The sequence below is a fragment of the Tamandua tetradactyla genome, chromosome 13 (assembly GCF_023851605.1).
Source record: "Tamandua tetradactyla isolate mTamTet1 chromosome 13, mTamTet1.pri, whole genome shotgun sequence".
Classification (NCBI taxonomy): Eukaryota; Metazoa; Chordata; class Mammalia; order Pilosa; family Myrmecophagidae; genus Tamandua; species Tamandua tetradactyla.
Window position 1 is genome coordinate 48,756,316 of NC_135339.1, and position 17,491 is coordinate 48,773,806.

The 17,491-nt window shown below is 36.9% G+C and overlaps 1 protein-coding gene across 5 annotated transcripts in view; it reads right to left on the reverse strand.

Annotated features, from left to right (window-relative positions):
• Positions 1-17,491, reverse strand: part of RNLS (renalase, FAD dependent amine oxidase) — a 416,087-nt gene that overhangs the window by 326,485 nt on the left and 72,111 nt on the right. For 4 of the 5 annotated variants that reach the window (XM_077125343.1, XM_077125344.1, XM_077125341.1 and 1 more), the window contains 3 exons: positions 16,691-16,796; positions 15,607-15,749; positions 6,855-7,013 (listed from right to left, as the gene is read on the reverse strand). In XM_077125343.1, coding sequence (XP_076981458.1) covers positions 6,855-7,013; positions 15,607-15,749; positions 16,691-16,788 — 400 coding nt within the window. In that variant the 5' untranslated portion in view covers positions 16,789-16,796. Of the gene's footprint in view, positions 1-6,854; positions 7,014-15,606; positions 15,750-16,690; positions 16,797-17,318; positions 17,422-17,491 lie in introns of those variants that run through there. The other variant, XM_077125345.1, reaches the window with a different exon arrangement.

A 17,491-nucleotide genomic window follows, 5' to 3' on the forward strand; every position in this document is an offset into this window, starting at 1 on the left:
ACTTTTGAACAAACAGAAAGCAGCCCTACGAGGACAAGACAGATAACTTCAAGAAAATCATAGTTTTCCAAAAGAATATGGCTTAGCCCCAAAAACCCAACCAAAACACCATCCCTAGGAGCCTGAGTTAGCAGGTATACTGCAGAGGCAGCTCTGTTCTAATCGACTACACAGTACCTTTCTAGAGGTCAGGGCTAAAGGGAAAGCAGAACCGAGGTGCTATCTTGGTAGAAGGCACCTTCATCAGTGTGGCCCCTGGAGAAGCAATCTAACAATTTGCAGCTTCTGAACACAGTCAACTACAAGAAAAACAGAATAAAAACAAAATCACCCTTCAACCCCCCACAAGCACACAACCTAAAATCCATGACAGCACAAGCCACACAGAACTACTATCACCCCAAACTGAAAAACACAAAGGCGTGAAGTTCAGATGGGTTGTCCAAGCCACGTCCGCATCAGAATGGGTAAAAAAGTGTTCTGAGTCAACATAATGGATTGAAAAGTCCAGGCTCTCCCCACAGCACTGCTCTCCATACAAAAAAGACCCATTTTAATGATACGTAATGATTAAAGAGGAAGCATGGTAGAGAAAAGGAGGAGAAGAACATAGCATCATAGAACCTAACAAATAAGCAGATGAAGAATACACATCATAAGAATTCAGACAGTAAGCAGATCACTTCAACAAACACTCAGGCAATAAACTGAAAACAATAAAAGAACATATGACCTCTGTGAAACAAAACTTCAGGGAAGGGTCAAGAGAAACACTTTAGAAAGGCTGGGGTCGGGGAAAAGTAAAGCAAAGATTAAAGTTAAAGTGATTTGAAAAAAAATGGCAGATATGGGGAAAAAAGATACTATTTTTAAAGATTATCTGAGATCAAACGTGGAACAGAAACAAATATTCAAACACATTTTAGAAAGAAACTTACCTGAAAATAAGGAAAGAGCTCAATCTTCAAGTCAAAAATGGACATACTCCATGAAAAAGTGACGCAAAACAATTAACAATAAGATACATATTTATGAAATCGATGGCTCAAAGATGGATAAATATTTTTAAAAAAGGTAACTCTAAAATAGTCTCGAAGGTTAAAAGTAAAAAAAAAAAAAAAAAATGCACCAGGCAAACAAAACAGAAGACCAAGCTCTCTCTATCAAAGGTGATTCCAAGGCAAAATAAATTTAAATGAGACTACAGAGAGGACTTTTTGGGTCAAAGACTATAAACATAATAAATATTTATTATGAATCAAATAACATGGTGTCAAAAAAACATAAAGCAAAAATTGTAAAAAAAAAAAAAGGACAGGAAAAGATAAAAAGAAATGCAATAATAATAGAATTAAGTTATATCTCTCAGCCTAACACAGTTCAGGTGAACAACAACAAAAAATAAGGATATAGAAGATATAAATAAAAGTATTTATTACCAGGCCCTTAAACACATCTCAGGAGTCATTCTATGCCATGGTATTTTGTTCTAGATATCATTGATAGAAAATATTGAGAATTACGTTAAAAATGCAATGTTGATGGCATTCTCTTGATACACCAAGCTTCTGCACCACATAGTTTTAAAAATTGGAAAACATAATTTACAGCACAACTGCACACACTAATAGCTGTGTTTTAGTAAAATGTTATAGTATGTTATTTAACAGCCTCAAAATCAATCCAGTTATCCCAGTCCTCCGTGGCAGTAAATTATCCTCCTTTAAAGTGACTGAGGTAGACACATGAAAGAGATCTTTCAAACTGGTTTTCTGCCTTGCCTGTAGCTACCTAATAAATATTCCAATCCCTTCTATATTATTATCTCACACTGTACTAGAAAAGAAGCTGTATTGTTACTGCGCAGGGGAACTGATATTCAAAGAAAAATAAATTCCTTTCAAGATGTAATAGCACCTAAGCTCTTGTTCAGAAAACAACTTCTACTACAGTTCTAAATCTAAGCTCTATAAACCATATTTATTACCATTTTTCTTTCTAATAGTAGCAGAAAAGGCTGTTTTTCAATCAAATTCATTGTCAACTTCATCCATGCAACAAGGTCAAAAGCTATAGGCATGTCAATAACCACCACCTCTCCACATCCCTAAAGCCTTCTCCTGCCATCACCAGACTGATTTGTTGTAATTCATGGCTTCAAGGCAAGATGAGATAACTTGTAAATGTCAATGCAGTCCTACACGCTGAAAGGCAGGGGGGAAATCAGTGAAAGCTGATACAGATGGAGACAAAACAAGACCATAGGAAACCTTTTTAAAGAAGCCAGGTAAGCTTGGACAAGCAAAACCTCAGACCCAAAAGCAATCACAGATGCGGTTTGCCAGGGGTTCACATAAACAGTAACTGCAAAATAGGTTGTAAATGTGAGAAATGTAGATACAAACTGTGTGGCTGAACCGATGTTTTAGCCAGTAGTTCTCAATCCTGGCTGCGCATTACAATCATCTGTTCCATTGGATGAAGTGTTATTTGAAGTTCTATTATTTGGCTTCAGAAAACAGTTGACACTCTTAGGCATGCAAATGGTTCCGAAATGATGGTCCCTCAACCAGTGATTTCAGGATCACTTGGGAATTTGTAAGAAATGCAAATTCTTGGTCCCAAACTCAATCAGAAACCCCCAGAGTGAGGCCCAGCAATCCGTCTTCACAAACCCTTCAGTTGATTAGGGTGCATGTATAACTAACTCATCCAGGATTGAAAACAAAACAGCCGCAACAACCACAAAAATCCACTAAAGGCAGGCTGAACTTTCTGTTCCCAAACCCTCTGATGTGAAACTAGTATATCATACCATTCTGTTGTCCTTTTTTTCAGGCCTGAAGATGGCTATCGCAAGTTTTATTGTGTGTTTTTTCATTTGTGTTGAGGGATACAAGGACCACCTTATAGCTACATTGTTGAAATACCTGAAGAGGTGCTGGGACAGATGACTTATCAAAACAAAAATTAATGAATCTATTTATTTTTCACAAATAATTTCTAAGGATATTATCATCTCATACTGGGAATGTGAAGAAAAATATTACTCAATCTGCTAGCTGCTTCTGTTACCATTAATTTGAAAGGTCTCTTCTAGATGTCAGTGCCTACCAATTAGATACAACTAATAAGACAATTTCATTCTTCATATAATTCTAACTTGTCATCAAATACAACCATTTCAATAATTCTTAAGATAATTTCCATGGAATCAAGAGATCAGAAGGAAGAAGAGACCCTCTGTATTCTAAAGATTTTCATGGTTTTGCTGAGCCAATCCATGCAATCTTTCCCAAGAAACAGCTATTTATCTGTTCTAGGAGCTAGACTGGTGACTTTCAAACATCAGAGTTCATTAGAATCACCTGATGGGATTGTTAAAACACACTGAGTCAGCAGGGTGAGATGAGGCCGAGAAGTTGCAATAACAAGTTCCCAGGTCTTGCTGATGCGCTGCTCCTTGGGGACCATCCTCGGAACCGCTGAGCAGGAGGCCCTCCCGAAATACGAGGTGTGAGAAGACTGGTTTAATCCTCAACCTCCTGGATTTGAGCTTCTCCTCCACCACTGCTCTGAAACTATTCCTGGTTTATGGTCAATCTTCTTCCTTATCTAATGGCTCTGAAATATCTGATACTGTTGGATGCTTAACGCTCGAAACTTCTCTTATCTTTTCCAATCAAAATGATCCCTCCTCCTCCTATATTTCTTATTTAAGTTAGTAGCAGTTATCTACTTCCCTATCATCAAAGCAAAGCTTCAGTCTAAGCCACACTTGTGTGGGTTCGATTTCACTATATTTTAACTCAACTGTAATTCTCAAACCACCATTATTTATGTAGGTGTCTGATTATAAAAGGCAGGGAGAAAGGAGGTCTGGTGGGCAGACCAAGGGAGACAAAGACAGATACGGGGCAGCAACGTGGCCTGGTGATCCTAGGATTAAAGAAGAGAAGTGCCAAATGAGAAAGAAATTCCACCAGTCAATAGTAATGGAAATAAGGAAAGTTTCTATGATGAAGTGGATAACTGAGATAGGATCTGAAGGGAGAAAGGCAGATTTGGCTGGTCCAAAAATCACACTTTGAGTATCAAAACCCTAAGAGGTGCCTACATGTTTTTCCATTTCTTGTGAAAGATAAATTTCAACAACTAGTTGGAACCGGGGTCAGGATAAGAACAGCTTTCTGATAAGGTTATGAACTGCCATATGAGCTAATGAACTAACATGAAATGAAGGGGTTTCCATAGGTTCTGGCTGATACTGCTTATCAAGGTTATTGTAGTAAAGACTCCAACAAGAGCTAACAATAAGGATGGGTGCTCTCTAACACCCCTTCCAACTTTTAGTTTTCTAGGATTACAATGGAAATGGTCAGCTAGAACTGAAGTGTAAACAGCCGATACAACGAAAGCAAACCAAGGAGCTCACCTGCTTGGAGAAACGTATGCTCCCTGCCTTGCTTGATATCTCTCTGCACTTCATCTCTTATATCTGAATCTCCTTTTGACAATTTCAGAATTTCAGTTTTCTGACTCTTCACACATGCTCTTTGCTACTGCCACACTGTCCTACTCACATCTGAAATGCAGAATTGACTTGAGCATATCCAAAGGGCCCCACTGCTTGCCTGCATACTATAAATCCAAATTTGGGTGGCTTGCCTGTCCTATTCTCCTTTCCCCTATGCCCAGCATCCACAGGAGTAAAAGTGGAAACTTGCTACCACCACCACCTTACACCTATGCTGAGTCAGTGGCAGGGAAGGGATATCTGTAGATTTATAAGAGGTTGCTGGTGACAGTACCCCAGGAATCCTTAGGAATAAAGCAGAAAATCTTTGGTAACCAACTCCCACCCCACCCCCACTTCCAGGAGTGTATAGAAAATGTCAACTAGGAAAGATATTGTTCAATGGGCCATTTATAGACTAAAGTCATTTTCGGGGAAGAATAGGATGTCATACCCTTGCCAACCCAGATTTTATATTTAAAAACTAGACGAAGGTTACTATCTAAAGATACAGGGTACAGTGAATAACGCTAAACCATTTGCAATATTTAAAGATAGTATAAAATTAACACCAATTTGAAAAATGAAAACAAAAGATTGTGACAATAAAGACTTGCCAATACTGCATAGAAAATTTTGAATAGCACTATAATTAGAGAAGAACATGTCAAAGTAGTCTTATGAGTCTAAAAAAAATCTTCAAATCTACTTCAGTAGTTACTGATTTTCATTGTTAATTTTTCTATCTATATATTTACATATAGTATTTAGGTTGAACCACATGAAATTGTCAATATTTGACCATTTTAACCAAAAAAATCACAATTTCTTATAAATCAACCTATAATAGTCACTATTTAAATATTCTTTTACTTTTATTTCCTAGACACTCATGAAATGAAAACATTGTTAAATAAATATATCCTATTTTAAAATATTTCTTTAAACATGCAAATTATATATACATATAAAATGTTTTATACGTAAACTCATATAGCATATAAATACAGAGTGTGCCATTAGAGGGCAACCCTGCCTTAATTTGAAAAATTCTAATCAATGTATTAAAGGTACTTAATAACCCTTCATATTTAAGATTCCCCAATGGGTAACTGAGGAATAAATATCAAGATTTCATAGAGTCTACTGACAACACTATAAAATTTGATAAAATTTAATGATAATAACTGGTTAACTAATATCACAATATGACACAAAACTTAACCAGCTTCACATTTCTGAAACTTAGAAAGGCTAATTCATTAAGTAAAATCTAAGTGAAAAAACAGAAGAATAGCATCAGGTTCTTTTTTGTGTTGAATGGACTGAGGTTACTCTTTTGGACGTAGCAAAGTCTATGATATTACAGAACCCATGCTTGAGACAAGGTCATATCGTCCTAGTTTCCCTATCCCATCTTTTTACATATCCTAGCTTTCTGAGGAGGCAACCAAGAGTTTCCCAGTACCTTATTACGCTCCAATCCCCTGACATTGCAAATCTAAAATCAATGCTCCCAAGGAAACGTTGTTGTTTATATAAATAAAATATGTTTTATTTATAGATATAAATAAAAAATGTTCACTTTCTAAACAAAAAAAAATCTCTAATAGTATCTCTCCATATGAAAATTAATTCAGTATTATAAAATAGTAAGATCTGACTTACTAAATAACATATGAAATTCTACACATCAAGAGATCAAGAGGCCATCACATTGCTCCTTAAAATGTAACATTGTTGTTCTTACCAAGAAAAATAATTTTGGGGGGGGTCTTTATTACTTCAGACAGGAGACTTTCCCTTGGTTTTACTTCCTTTATCATAACTATGGCTCCTTCACCATAATTTTAACTCCCTTAGCATAATTTACTTCTCCCAACCCTCCTTCCTATTATGCCTCTTTTTCATAACGAGGTTGGGCCATTGCCACAAACAGAAGTAAATATCTAGAGGGCAGTCCTAAAAGCAAACATACAAGAAATGCAATCCAAGCAAGTGGTAGTATCATTAAAAACCCTTCTTTTCTCAGGAGGCCACAAAGAGACCACTCTTTTTTTAGGCCAAACTAATGCATTTCATCAAGAATACTGAACTTTTGAGGGCAAGAAGCACTAAGAAAATGTTTAATTTTTAACTGTTTTAAAAAAAAAAAAAACTCTATGGACTTCAGTTTGGCCCAGACTAATGTCATGAACCATAAGTGCATCAGTTTTTAAAACAGGCAAGTCAATAGAATCCATAATACTTGTTTCACTAAGAGACCTAAACCAAGTTCATGCTCTAGCAGAAAAAGCCCTTTGCTCAAGGGAAACAGACAGTGGAGGCAGAGACTCACAGTTCACGATGTCACCTTGAAGCTGCAGAATCTGAGGAACTGGCATTGTGAGAACAAGAAGATCAAACTGCTCAGGAGGGCCTGTCTCGCTGGAGACCTCCCACTTATCATTCCTCAGGTTGATCTGGGTCACACACTGTCTGAAGTAGATGTCTGCACCTAATCCAAAAGCAAAGTCATGTTCACATAACCAGGATTTCCCATATCAATGACACAAAAGAGTCAAAACTGGATCCATCCAGGTGAACAAAATGGAGAAGTATGTCTTCTACGGTCACCTGCCCTCCCTCTCCTGAGTTCTCTTTCTTTACCTTCTTTCTTGATCAATGGTAATTCTTATCAGTGCTTGCTCTGAAGGAAAATAATAAAACTACTATAATCAATAATAATAATCAAAATAGTAACAGTAGATATCTTTCATCAGACATCTACGATTTGTCAAGCAATGTGATAAGGACGTGATACACATTATACCAATAAATTCCACAGATAAGAAAACTGAAATTCAGAAATATTATGAAATAATTTACAGCTACTACTCTCCAGTAACGTGGAGAAGAGCAGAATTCACTATTAAAGGAATTTAACCAGGGCAAAAAGAACTCTCCAAGGGAAATGCAAGTCCTCATCACTGGATCTGTTACCTTTATTAAGAAGAATTAGAATTAAGAGAAATATAATTTATAACGCCCTCTCATTAAACTTCTTTTATTATACTTATCACGAAAGTATTATAAGAATAATTTGGCTAATTATTTGTTTAATGTCATCTTCTTTTTTTAGTTTGTAAACCCATGAAGCTGAAATTATGCCCTTTTGTTTCCATGTAGAGCAGCAGATGGCATATGTAACACAGTACTTGGTGTATGCTAGCTATTTAATCAATATTTGTTTAAAGGAACGAATTTAGGAACCATAAACTGGAAGATAAGAAAATAAACTGATTAAGTCTTGTTAGTACACTAGCACTTAACTCACATTATAGTTTTCAGAAAACTTTGATTTAAAAACAAATCCACTCTTTATTTTTTCAGCCTCAAGGAATAAAAAAGAAAGAAATGAAGATTAAGTATGAAAAAGAGCATACTGAATGTTCATCATTACCAGGGACACCTTACATTCCTAGCCACCAAAAATCCACTTTAAGTCCAACCTTGTCCACAAAGCTTCCTTCCATTCCAGCTCAATGTGAGTCTTCCCATCTGTGATGTCCTACAGCCATCACTGCCTTTGCCACTTATTCTGACACTAATTCAAAACATTGGCAGGCTAAATTTAGGTATGGCTTACCTACCCAATAATGGTCTAGACTCCTTTATGCCATGTCTATAGGTCTCTTATACCTCTACATCTTTCACCGTCCCTTCAATAATACTGCAACATAGTAAATGCTTATATTCTTAAAGCCAGCTGTAAATATGTCAGAAGGAACATGGTGCTGACTCGGCCCAGGGATTCAACTCTCCTTGAGTTAATCATCATCCTGTTCAAAGATGAGAGCAAGCATTTGTAAACTGCATGCCAATGTGCCTGAGGGGTTCTCCAAAGCCCCTGCTTTGTTTAGACAAGGGAAAGTGCAAATAATTGAAGCATTCAGCTCTCTCCCATCCCCTTTATTTCACTTTATTCCAACCAGAGCAACTGTGCTTCTCTTTTATTTTTTTAGGATTTCTTAAGCCAGAATCACTTGGCTCATTGGCCTTACCCTAGTCCTGGCCCTACCCAGGACTTCAACTAAGCCAATTGATTTTATCCATTTTAGTTGGTCATGATCTCACATGATAATTCCTTTGAAGAAAACATTATAATGTTTTTGCTGGTGGTGTGATGATGTGTTTTTTGTTTGTTTGTTTGTTTGTTTTGAAGGAAACTGAAGTCCACTGACCTAGAAAATTCTCTGTAACTCAGCCAAATATCTTAGAAATGCACCCTAATAGCTGCAAGATATTCCCCAAGGTGTGTGCAGGCGGTTCTCTAAGTGTGAATTCTGGATGAGCAGGCCAAGCAGCACCTGAAAACTTGTTAGAAAGGTACAGTTCCAGGCCCAATCCTGGGGGCAAGGTCCAACAATCTGTGTTTTAACAAGCACTCCAGGCTTATTAAAGTGTGCACACATTAGTGTAATCCAGAGGCACACTGAAATGTAAGAACCACTGGGGTATATGAATGGCCCGAATCTAACACCATCAATGGTAGAAAAACCCACCAGGTCATATTTGTCAAGAGTCTGGGGCAGTAGTCTAGATGCCCCTACTAAGCAGGAAGTTATCCTTTCCAACTGTTAGGAATGAAATTTCAGGGAAAGTGGCATCTTCTTGGGAAGAGAATTAAAATCTGTCAAGAGGACATGTTAAAAACCATAGGCTCTGGAAACTCCCATTTTAGAGCAGTTAGAGATATACATAAAAATCTCTCAAGAAACTAAAGCTAGAAAATATTTTTTTCATACAAAATTTATATTTTGACTAGTGCATTTCCTAATCTAACTTATATGGACAGTTTAACTGAACACCATGCCCTTGAACAGGGCTTGAGATTTTGTAGGTTTGTCCAGGTTAGTGTGATGCCCAAAAAAATCCTAGAGTGATCTGACCAGTGAATAAAGAAGTATTTGCAAAGTCCCCTTGAGGGAATGGGGATAAAGGGGGAAAAATTCAACTTCCCTGTTTGGAGAATTCCTGATACTCTCACAAGCACTGGGAACAACCAAAGCAATAGGCCGAACCCTCAATCTTGGGGTTTGGTCCTATGAAACTTATTCCTGCAAAGGATAGGCAAGCCTACTTAAAATTACGCCTAAGAGTCACTCCCAGAGAACCTCTCGTTGCCCAGATGTGGTCTCTATTTCTCAGCCAACATGACACACAAGCCCACTGCCTCCCCCTCTCATGTGGGACATGACACCTAAGGGTGTAAACTTCCTAGCAATATGGGACAGAAATCCTAGAATGAGCTGGGACTCAGCATCAAGGGATTGAGAAAACCTTCTAGACCAAAAGGGGGAAGAGAGAAATGAGACAAAATAAAGTGTCAATGGCTGAGAGATTTCAGAGTCAATAGGTTATCCTGGAGGTTATTCTTATGTATTGTATAGATATCACCTTTTTGGTTAAGGTGTAATGGAGAGACTGGAGGGAAGTGCCTGAAACTGTAGAGCTGTGTTCCAGTAGCCATGTTTCTTAAAGATGATTGTATAATGATATAGCTTTTTCAGTGTGACTGAGTGATTATGAAAACCTTGTGTCTAATACTCCTTTTATCTAGGGTATGGACAGATGAGTAAAAACAACATGAATAAAAATAAATAAATAAAAGAAGGGGTTAGGGGTAAAATAAATTGGGTAGATTGAAATACTAGTGGTCAATGAGAGGGAGTGGTAAGAGGTATGGCATGTATGAGTTTTCTTCTTTTTTCTTTATTTTGCTGGAGAGATATAAATGTTCAAAAAATGATCATGGTGATGAATACACTACTATGTGATGATATTGTAAGCCATTGATTGTAACCATGTCAAGAACGTTTGTATGTCAAGAATGATCATATGTCAAGAATATTGACATATCATAGATGCCTAATGAAAGGTATCTCTTGGGAGATTTAAAAATATATATTTTTGTTATAAACAACTCCCAAGAGTTTGGTGAATTTGACCAAGTCACTCTTCTATGTAAAACCCTTCAATGGCTTCCCACTCCACTTAAGATAAAGTACACAATCTCCATCCTTGCTTATGAAATCCCCTATCATGTGGTCCCTGCCTCAGTCTTGAACATCATCTGTCACTTCTCCCCTCATTCACTACCCTCCAATTTAATGAAATTCTTTCAATTCCCTGGACACAGCAACTTCCTCCTACCTCAGGACAGTTCAATTTGATGTGCTCACTGCATGGAATTCTCATCAATCACTTCTTGGCCTCATTCAATCCTCCCCACCTTGCAGATCCCCATAAAAATGTCAGTACCAGGACACAGTCCCTGACATACCTTTTCCCTCACTCCTATGAAATGCACATTTTAGGTCCTTTAGTTTTATATTCTCTTATAATGCTCTCACTCTTAGTTCTTAGCACTTATTACATACCTTTTTTGTGTAGCTGGTTTTTAATATCCTTTACCCCCACTATATTACAAAGGCAAGTACCATGCCTATTTTTTTACAATTGTTTCCCCAGACCATAATATTTAAGGAGAATACAAAGTATTTGGGTAGCCATAAAGATATCAGAAGACTAAAATAGGTTAAAACATTTTACAAAGACAAATGTGTTTCTGTTATATACTTATCTGATTTTCTCTTCTGCCTTCCTCCATTTTAAAGAAAAAAATTCATATGTATTTTTCTCATATAGTTTCCCACAAACATATTTATTCAGCAGTACTTTCAGAACTACTGAGATGGGACCTGAAGATACTGAACACGTAAGTCGAACAAAATGCACTGCTTAAAGAAAACTGAAGAACATTTAACCAGGGTTCACCAGTTATTCTCTAGGTTCTCTCTGAAGGATACTGTTATGGTTTGAGTGCTAAGATCACCTGCCTGGGAGAAATCTGGAGACACACCCAGGCTCACTTCCCCTACATCAATTATAGAACAAAAACAGGCACAAAAGCAAGAGGGGAAAGAATCATAAAAGTAAAGACGGCCAATGGCACTTGCAACATAAAGGATCTTTTCTAAGAAATTCACCCTGCCAACTCTGGACAACATACTGACTTTTTAGATTGCTAACCAATGTCCATTTTAAAGTAGATGATAAAATAAAAACAAATAAATGTAGCAACAGTTCTCCTTATTGGCAGGCCAAGCCAAATAAAAGCTTCTTGCCTTGTGTGTCCTGGAGACTGAATTCACCTCATGAATGGTTTAATGATATGGGATCTTATTTAAAAGTAAAAGGACTTGGCCCATCACTCTCCAAAATATCACAGGCAGGAGCCGTCAGGTGCTCAATCTCCCAGGTTACATAAAGAAATGGGATGGTATTACTATTTTCTTTCTTTTTTTTTTTTTTGTATGCAGCATGGTGGGGTTCACATTTTATTCTTTTTCCATGTGAGTATCTTGTTATTGCAACACCAGTTGTTGTTTGCTTTGTTTTGTGTTTTGGAGGTGAGGGACGTGCATGGGCTGGGAATCAAACCTGGGTCTCCCACATGGCAGGGGAGAATTCTACCACTGAGCTACTCTCGCACCCCTGGTATTACCCTTTAAGAGTAAACAAGTAAACAATGAGAGAGAGGAACTAGGGGAAGAAGTCTCATAAGCCACGCGACCACTGACAGGTAACACCAGGGTGAGATGGGAAGCAAGTCAGGAAGGAAGGAGAAGGCCCTACAAAATCAAAGTTGAGTCAGAGGTTATAAGCACCTCTCATTGCCCTCCCTCCAGTGGAACAGCCAATAGGAAAAGACAACAGGGAGTTCTAGCTCTTGGACAAGTGACCTCAGGCCAAGTACTTAATCTGAGTCTCATTTTTATTATTAGTGAAATGTAGATATGGTCATAACTACCTTGAAAGGTTGTTGAGAGCATTAGAAATAATGCATGTGCAGTGCATAACATAGTTCCTAGTAATGGTCAGCACTTAATAAATGATAGCTACAGCAGCTTTTGTTGTTTTGAGGTTCTCTCACCCCAGCAACAACGACAATAAAAGCAACAACAAAAAGAACCACAGAAAATCAGGTTCCACCCACTCAGGGAGAAGACTGCATTACTGCGGAAGGCAGGCAGTCCTAAGATCGATATCAATAAATACAGCTCTAGCTGTAATAAGGTCAATGTGAACACATCAGAAAATAAATAAAAACATAAGATTGAGGCAAGCATCTACATTCCTCTGCCCTTTCTTACTTGTTCAGGGAAAATGGTCTAATTAAATACTGGCTTTAGAGGTTTGGACCTTTTCTGAAGCATGTCATAGCCCATCTGAATAATTTCCCTGGAACTCTGTTTCCAATCTGAGTGCTCACTGATTGGTCCATCAGACTGTGGGTTTGTGAATGCAACCAGATTTCAAAATGTAGAATATCTATGGAATGCCTTGACATCTAGGGTCCTTCAGGACTAGGAACATACGAAGGTCAGTCTCCTTCAAGCAGACTTCCCATGTCCCTGGCCTACTATTTATCTGGCCTGACAATGAATTCATTATCTCCTTCTTTATTCACAACAACCCTATGTATGCGTTATTACTCCCATTTCACAGATGAAAGAACTGAAGAAAGCTTTAATACTTTCCTGATATTATGCAGCTAGAACGTTATGGTAGAGCCTTCTTTAATTTGAATCCAGGTCATTTCAATTCTAGGCTCTGTCTACTTATATTGTATAAAAACTAAAATACTTTCATGGCCCATTTAAAGATCGAAAGATCTACTAAATCATGTAATAATAGATCTTGGTAGAGGGTGAAAGGAATCTTGAAGAATTACAAAGAGAATATTAAGACAAACAAAGGAAAAGCTTATATAGACTAAACTATTGTAGACCATGAACTCAATGATGTAACTAGTCATTTGAAAATAAGCAGTAAAAAAAGTCACAACAATGAACAAAGGACTTACTGCTGATTTATGTTATGATATTTTCCTTGATTTTTTTTTGTATTTTCCAATTTTCCACCAGAAATATGTAATTCTTAAAAAAAAATTAAAAGAGCTACTTTTCACAATGACTTATACTAACAAATACTTCTACCATTTTACATAGAAGATTGGAAAACCCACAGGACTTACTGTGCCAAGAGGCTATATAAATTGAAAATAGAGTTTTGTTTTGTTTTACCAAGAATCAGTTAAATTCATTGAACTGGTAATCAGCTAATATATATAAACTATACATATGTTAGAAATCTGTATCTGTATCTATATCCATGTACCTGCAATATATAAAGTACTGTTATATTCTGTGTGAACTACAGAGAAGTAAATATGATCTCTACCCAAGAGCTTCCTAAGCACAACTGGGAGGTAAAGCAGATATACTCTCCCAAACACTAACACAATATGGAGGTGGATACAAAGTATGAAGGAAGGACCCTCTACCATAACATTAGCTCCACGAGGGCAGGGACTTTGGCTCACCCTTGTATCATCAGTACCTAAAACAGCGTCTGGTACATAGTAAGTGCTCACAAAATAAATGTTTATTGAATGAATGGATGGATGGGAGCAGCATAAACAGATAGATGTACAACACTGTTAGTAAGTTCCTGAGGATTCAGTAAGTATGCATATCAAACTTCAGTCAGGTGAAAATTATGAAGTTAAGATTTTAAAAAACTCTTATGGTGGCAATATGTGAAGCTGATGGTGGCATGCCACCAAATGCCCAATGATGACACCATCAGAGATGGAATCCTGGATGGAGAAATGATCTGACACAGAAAGGAACTTATTGTGCTCTTCGGCTGTGTACTAACTTTCACTAATCTGGCACACACAGCATCAGGAATGCTGGGGGTTCTCGTGATGCTTGAGGACATATGTCAACTTGGCTCAGTCATGCTGTCCAGGTTTTTATGTCAAGCAACACTGGCCTGATTGTTACTTTGTGGGTATTACAAGGATTTAAATCATTAGTTGGTTAATTGTATCCACAGCTGATTACACCTATAATCACAAAGGAGCTTCCCCTCAGCAATGAGAGACGTCTCATCCAATCAACTGAAGAAGGCCTTAATGGGAGAACTGAGGATTTCAACATTCAAAAAGAAAAATTCGATCTCTACTCCAATCAACGAGCTTCACATGGGGAATTCACTGAACTCTTCTTCAGGGCTCCCAACTTGTGGCCTACCCTACAGTTGCCAATTCCCATAATAAATCTCATAATATTCATATCTATATAAATACACACGCACACATATATATATATATCCTGTTGGTTCTGTTTCTCTGTAGAACCCTGACAAATGCAGTTCTCAATATGCATTATTTAATGAGCAAGATCAAAACAGCAATTGTTCCAGAAATATCTTAGGAAGCAAACGTATTCTCAGCTTCAGTGATCTTTAATTAGGAACTTACTGCATTATGACTCATCAAGAAGCCTATTTCTGGTTAAAAAAATCAAACCATTTATCATCCAAGAAAAGTTCTATTTTCTTAAGAAAAAATCAACTTTCAAAATATAAAATATATAAGGAACAAATGAAAATCCTCATATAAGATGGGCAAAGGTTATAAATAAGACATTCATAGAAAAAATATGCAATATGTCAGTTAAAACAAAAGTAAAATTTCACTCAAAAACAAGGAAATGCAAATTGAACCACAAAAATATACAATTTGTTAACCTGAACATTGGCAAAATAAAAAACTTCCATAATACGCAGATGAGGCGAAAGTGATATTCTCATTCACTATCAATGAGATGTTTTTAAAGAGAAATACATGCCACAATCTAGTTAAATTAAAAATGTACATTTAATACAGCTCTTCTGTTAGCAATTGGTCCTACAAATACACTTACAAAAGCATGTCAAGACCGAACATGGCAGCAATGTCTGTATTAACAAAAAACAAAACATCCTCCTACCTGCAAACACCCTAAGTACTTAGCAGAAAGTTAATAGTTGAAGAAATTATGGTTCACACATACTACAGTATTTAATAATGGATAGCTATTAATAAGAGCAAAGCACACTGAGTTTTCTGATTTGAAAATGACCCATTTAATCACAAATATAATTTTATTTTTAAATACTAATTTTTTTAAAGGCAGAGAAAATCTTATTCTCACCTGATTCTTTTAAGTAATGCTTAATAATTGAAGAAACTCCTTGAGGTGCCACAAAGTTACAGTCTCCTTCTTTCACCACCATTCCTTCAATGGGAGAGGTCAGAGGCTTCAAAATGCCATGAGCTAACAGTTCATCATAAAAACTGAAAAAAATCAACATATATATAATGTAACCATATGTTATAATTAGTTCAAAAACATTACATTCTCTTCTAAGAATTCTTAGAGGTTATAATTCATGACTAGCAATTTTCACGTGATTAACTCAATGTATATTTTGTGTTAAACAAACCATAGGCAAAGAAGTGTTTAAAAAACACATAAATCTTTTGCTGACATTAGCCCATTTCCCCATATACTTTAGAATTCAAGTCAGTGAAAATAAGCAGAACCAGGTATTCTTCTGGTTCAAAATGCACCAATATTAAGTTTGGTTAAGAAGATTTTTTTCTCTAAAATGGACAACACAATAATACCTAATTGTAAAGTAATCATGTTAAAACACTGAATGAAGCTGCATCTGAGCTGTAGGTTTTTGTTTTTTGTTTGTTTTTGTCTGTCTGGTTGTTTTTTTTGTTTTGTTTTTACTATTATTATTACTTTTATTTTTTTCTCTATATTAACATTCTATATCTTTTTCTGTTGTGTTGCTAGTTCTTCTAAACCGATGCAAATGTGCTAAGAAACGATGATCATGCATCTATGTGATGATGTTAAGAATTACTGATTGCATATGTAGAATGGTATGATTTCTAAAAAAAAAAAAAGAGAAGATTTTTTTGACTTGTGTTTCAGGTATTGTCCTCTTCCTCAACACCAGCATGGTAACTCATCATATTTACTGAGCACTTACTATGTTCTGTACATCTTCTCATCTAATCTTTACAACAACCCTGTGAAGCAGGTATTACAGTTCCAACTCTATTCAGGTTAATCTTTTATTGCTAACACCATCAACAAATAACATCATAATAATTTCACTGTATTACAAGAAATAAAGTTTAGCCCTGTTAAATATGGATAATTTGTATTTTTTTCTTTGTGCAGCTCGGAAGACTGATTCCTCCCCTTTCAGCTAACTTACCTTCGGTGTTTCTTGGCATAATAAGGAGCGCAGGTGATGTACTGAGCACCCAAGTCAGCTGTGCATTGTGGATTATGAGTACAGCTGATCGTAGGCATTCTTCCCCCTTTAATAATCCACAGGAAAATATCTTAGTGCACGTTAGAATGAGTCTTTTACAAGTAATGCAATTCACCCTGAAGTTATCCCAAATGGATTACGTTACAAATGGATCAGAAAACTTTTTAAAGTTGATGGTTTTGTCATCTACACTGTCATGAGATAGAAAAACATAATTTGGTCAATGACGGTGAGATTGCTTTTTTTTAAAAAAAAGAGGGGGGGCTCATAAATGCAATGGCATCCGGCGCTGTGCATGGTGCATATACTTTAATAACTTGCATAAAAGGAATGAATGAATGGATTAATGAAACAAAATATTGGGTGGGGAATGTCATAATGAATGAATCAGTGAATGCTCTCATGCCGTAAGATTTCACGAGAATAACTGGATTCATTCTCTAAACTAGATCTTCGGGAATTCTTAGTCAATGGGTACTTTGGGATCTCATACTTCGCAGAACCCTGCAAAGGCACGGAAAGGGCCAAGAAGAAGACACAATTATTACGGACAGCAATCGGCCCTAACTTTGCAAGCTCTGGCTAGGCTCCCTCCGAGGTGCTCAAGCCTCCAATCAAAGTGCTTGTGCTAACACCTGCCCTACCCCCAACCCAGTCGGGGTCGCCGGCCCACCCTCTTCTCCGGCCTTTCCCAGGCCGCGGAAGTTTCCGGTCACTGGACGATGTGCGCACTGCGCATGT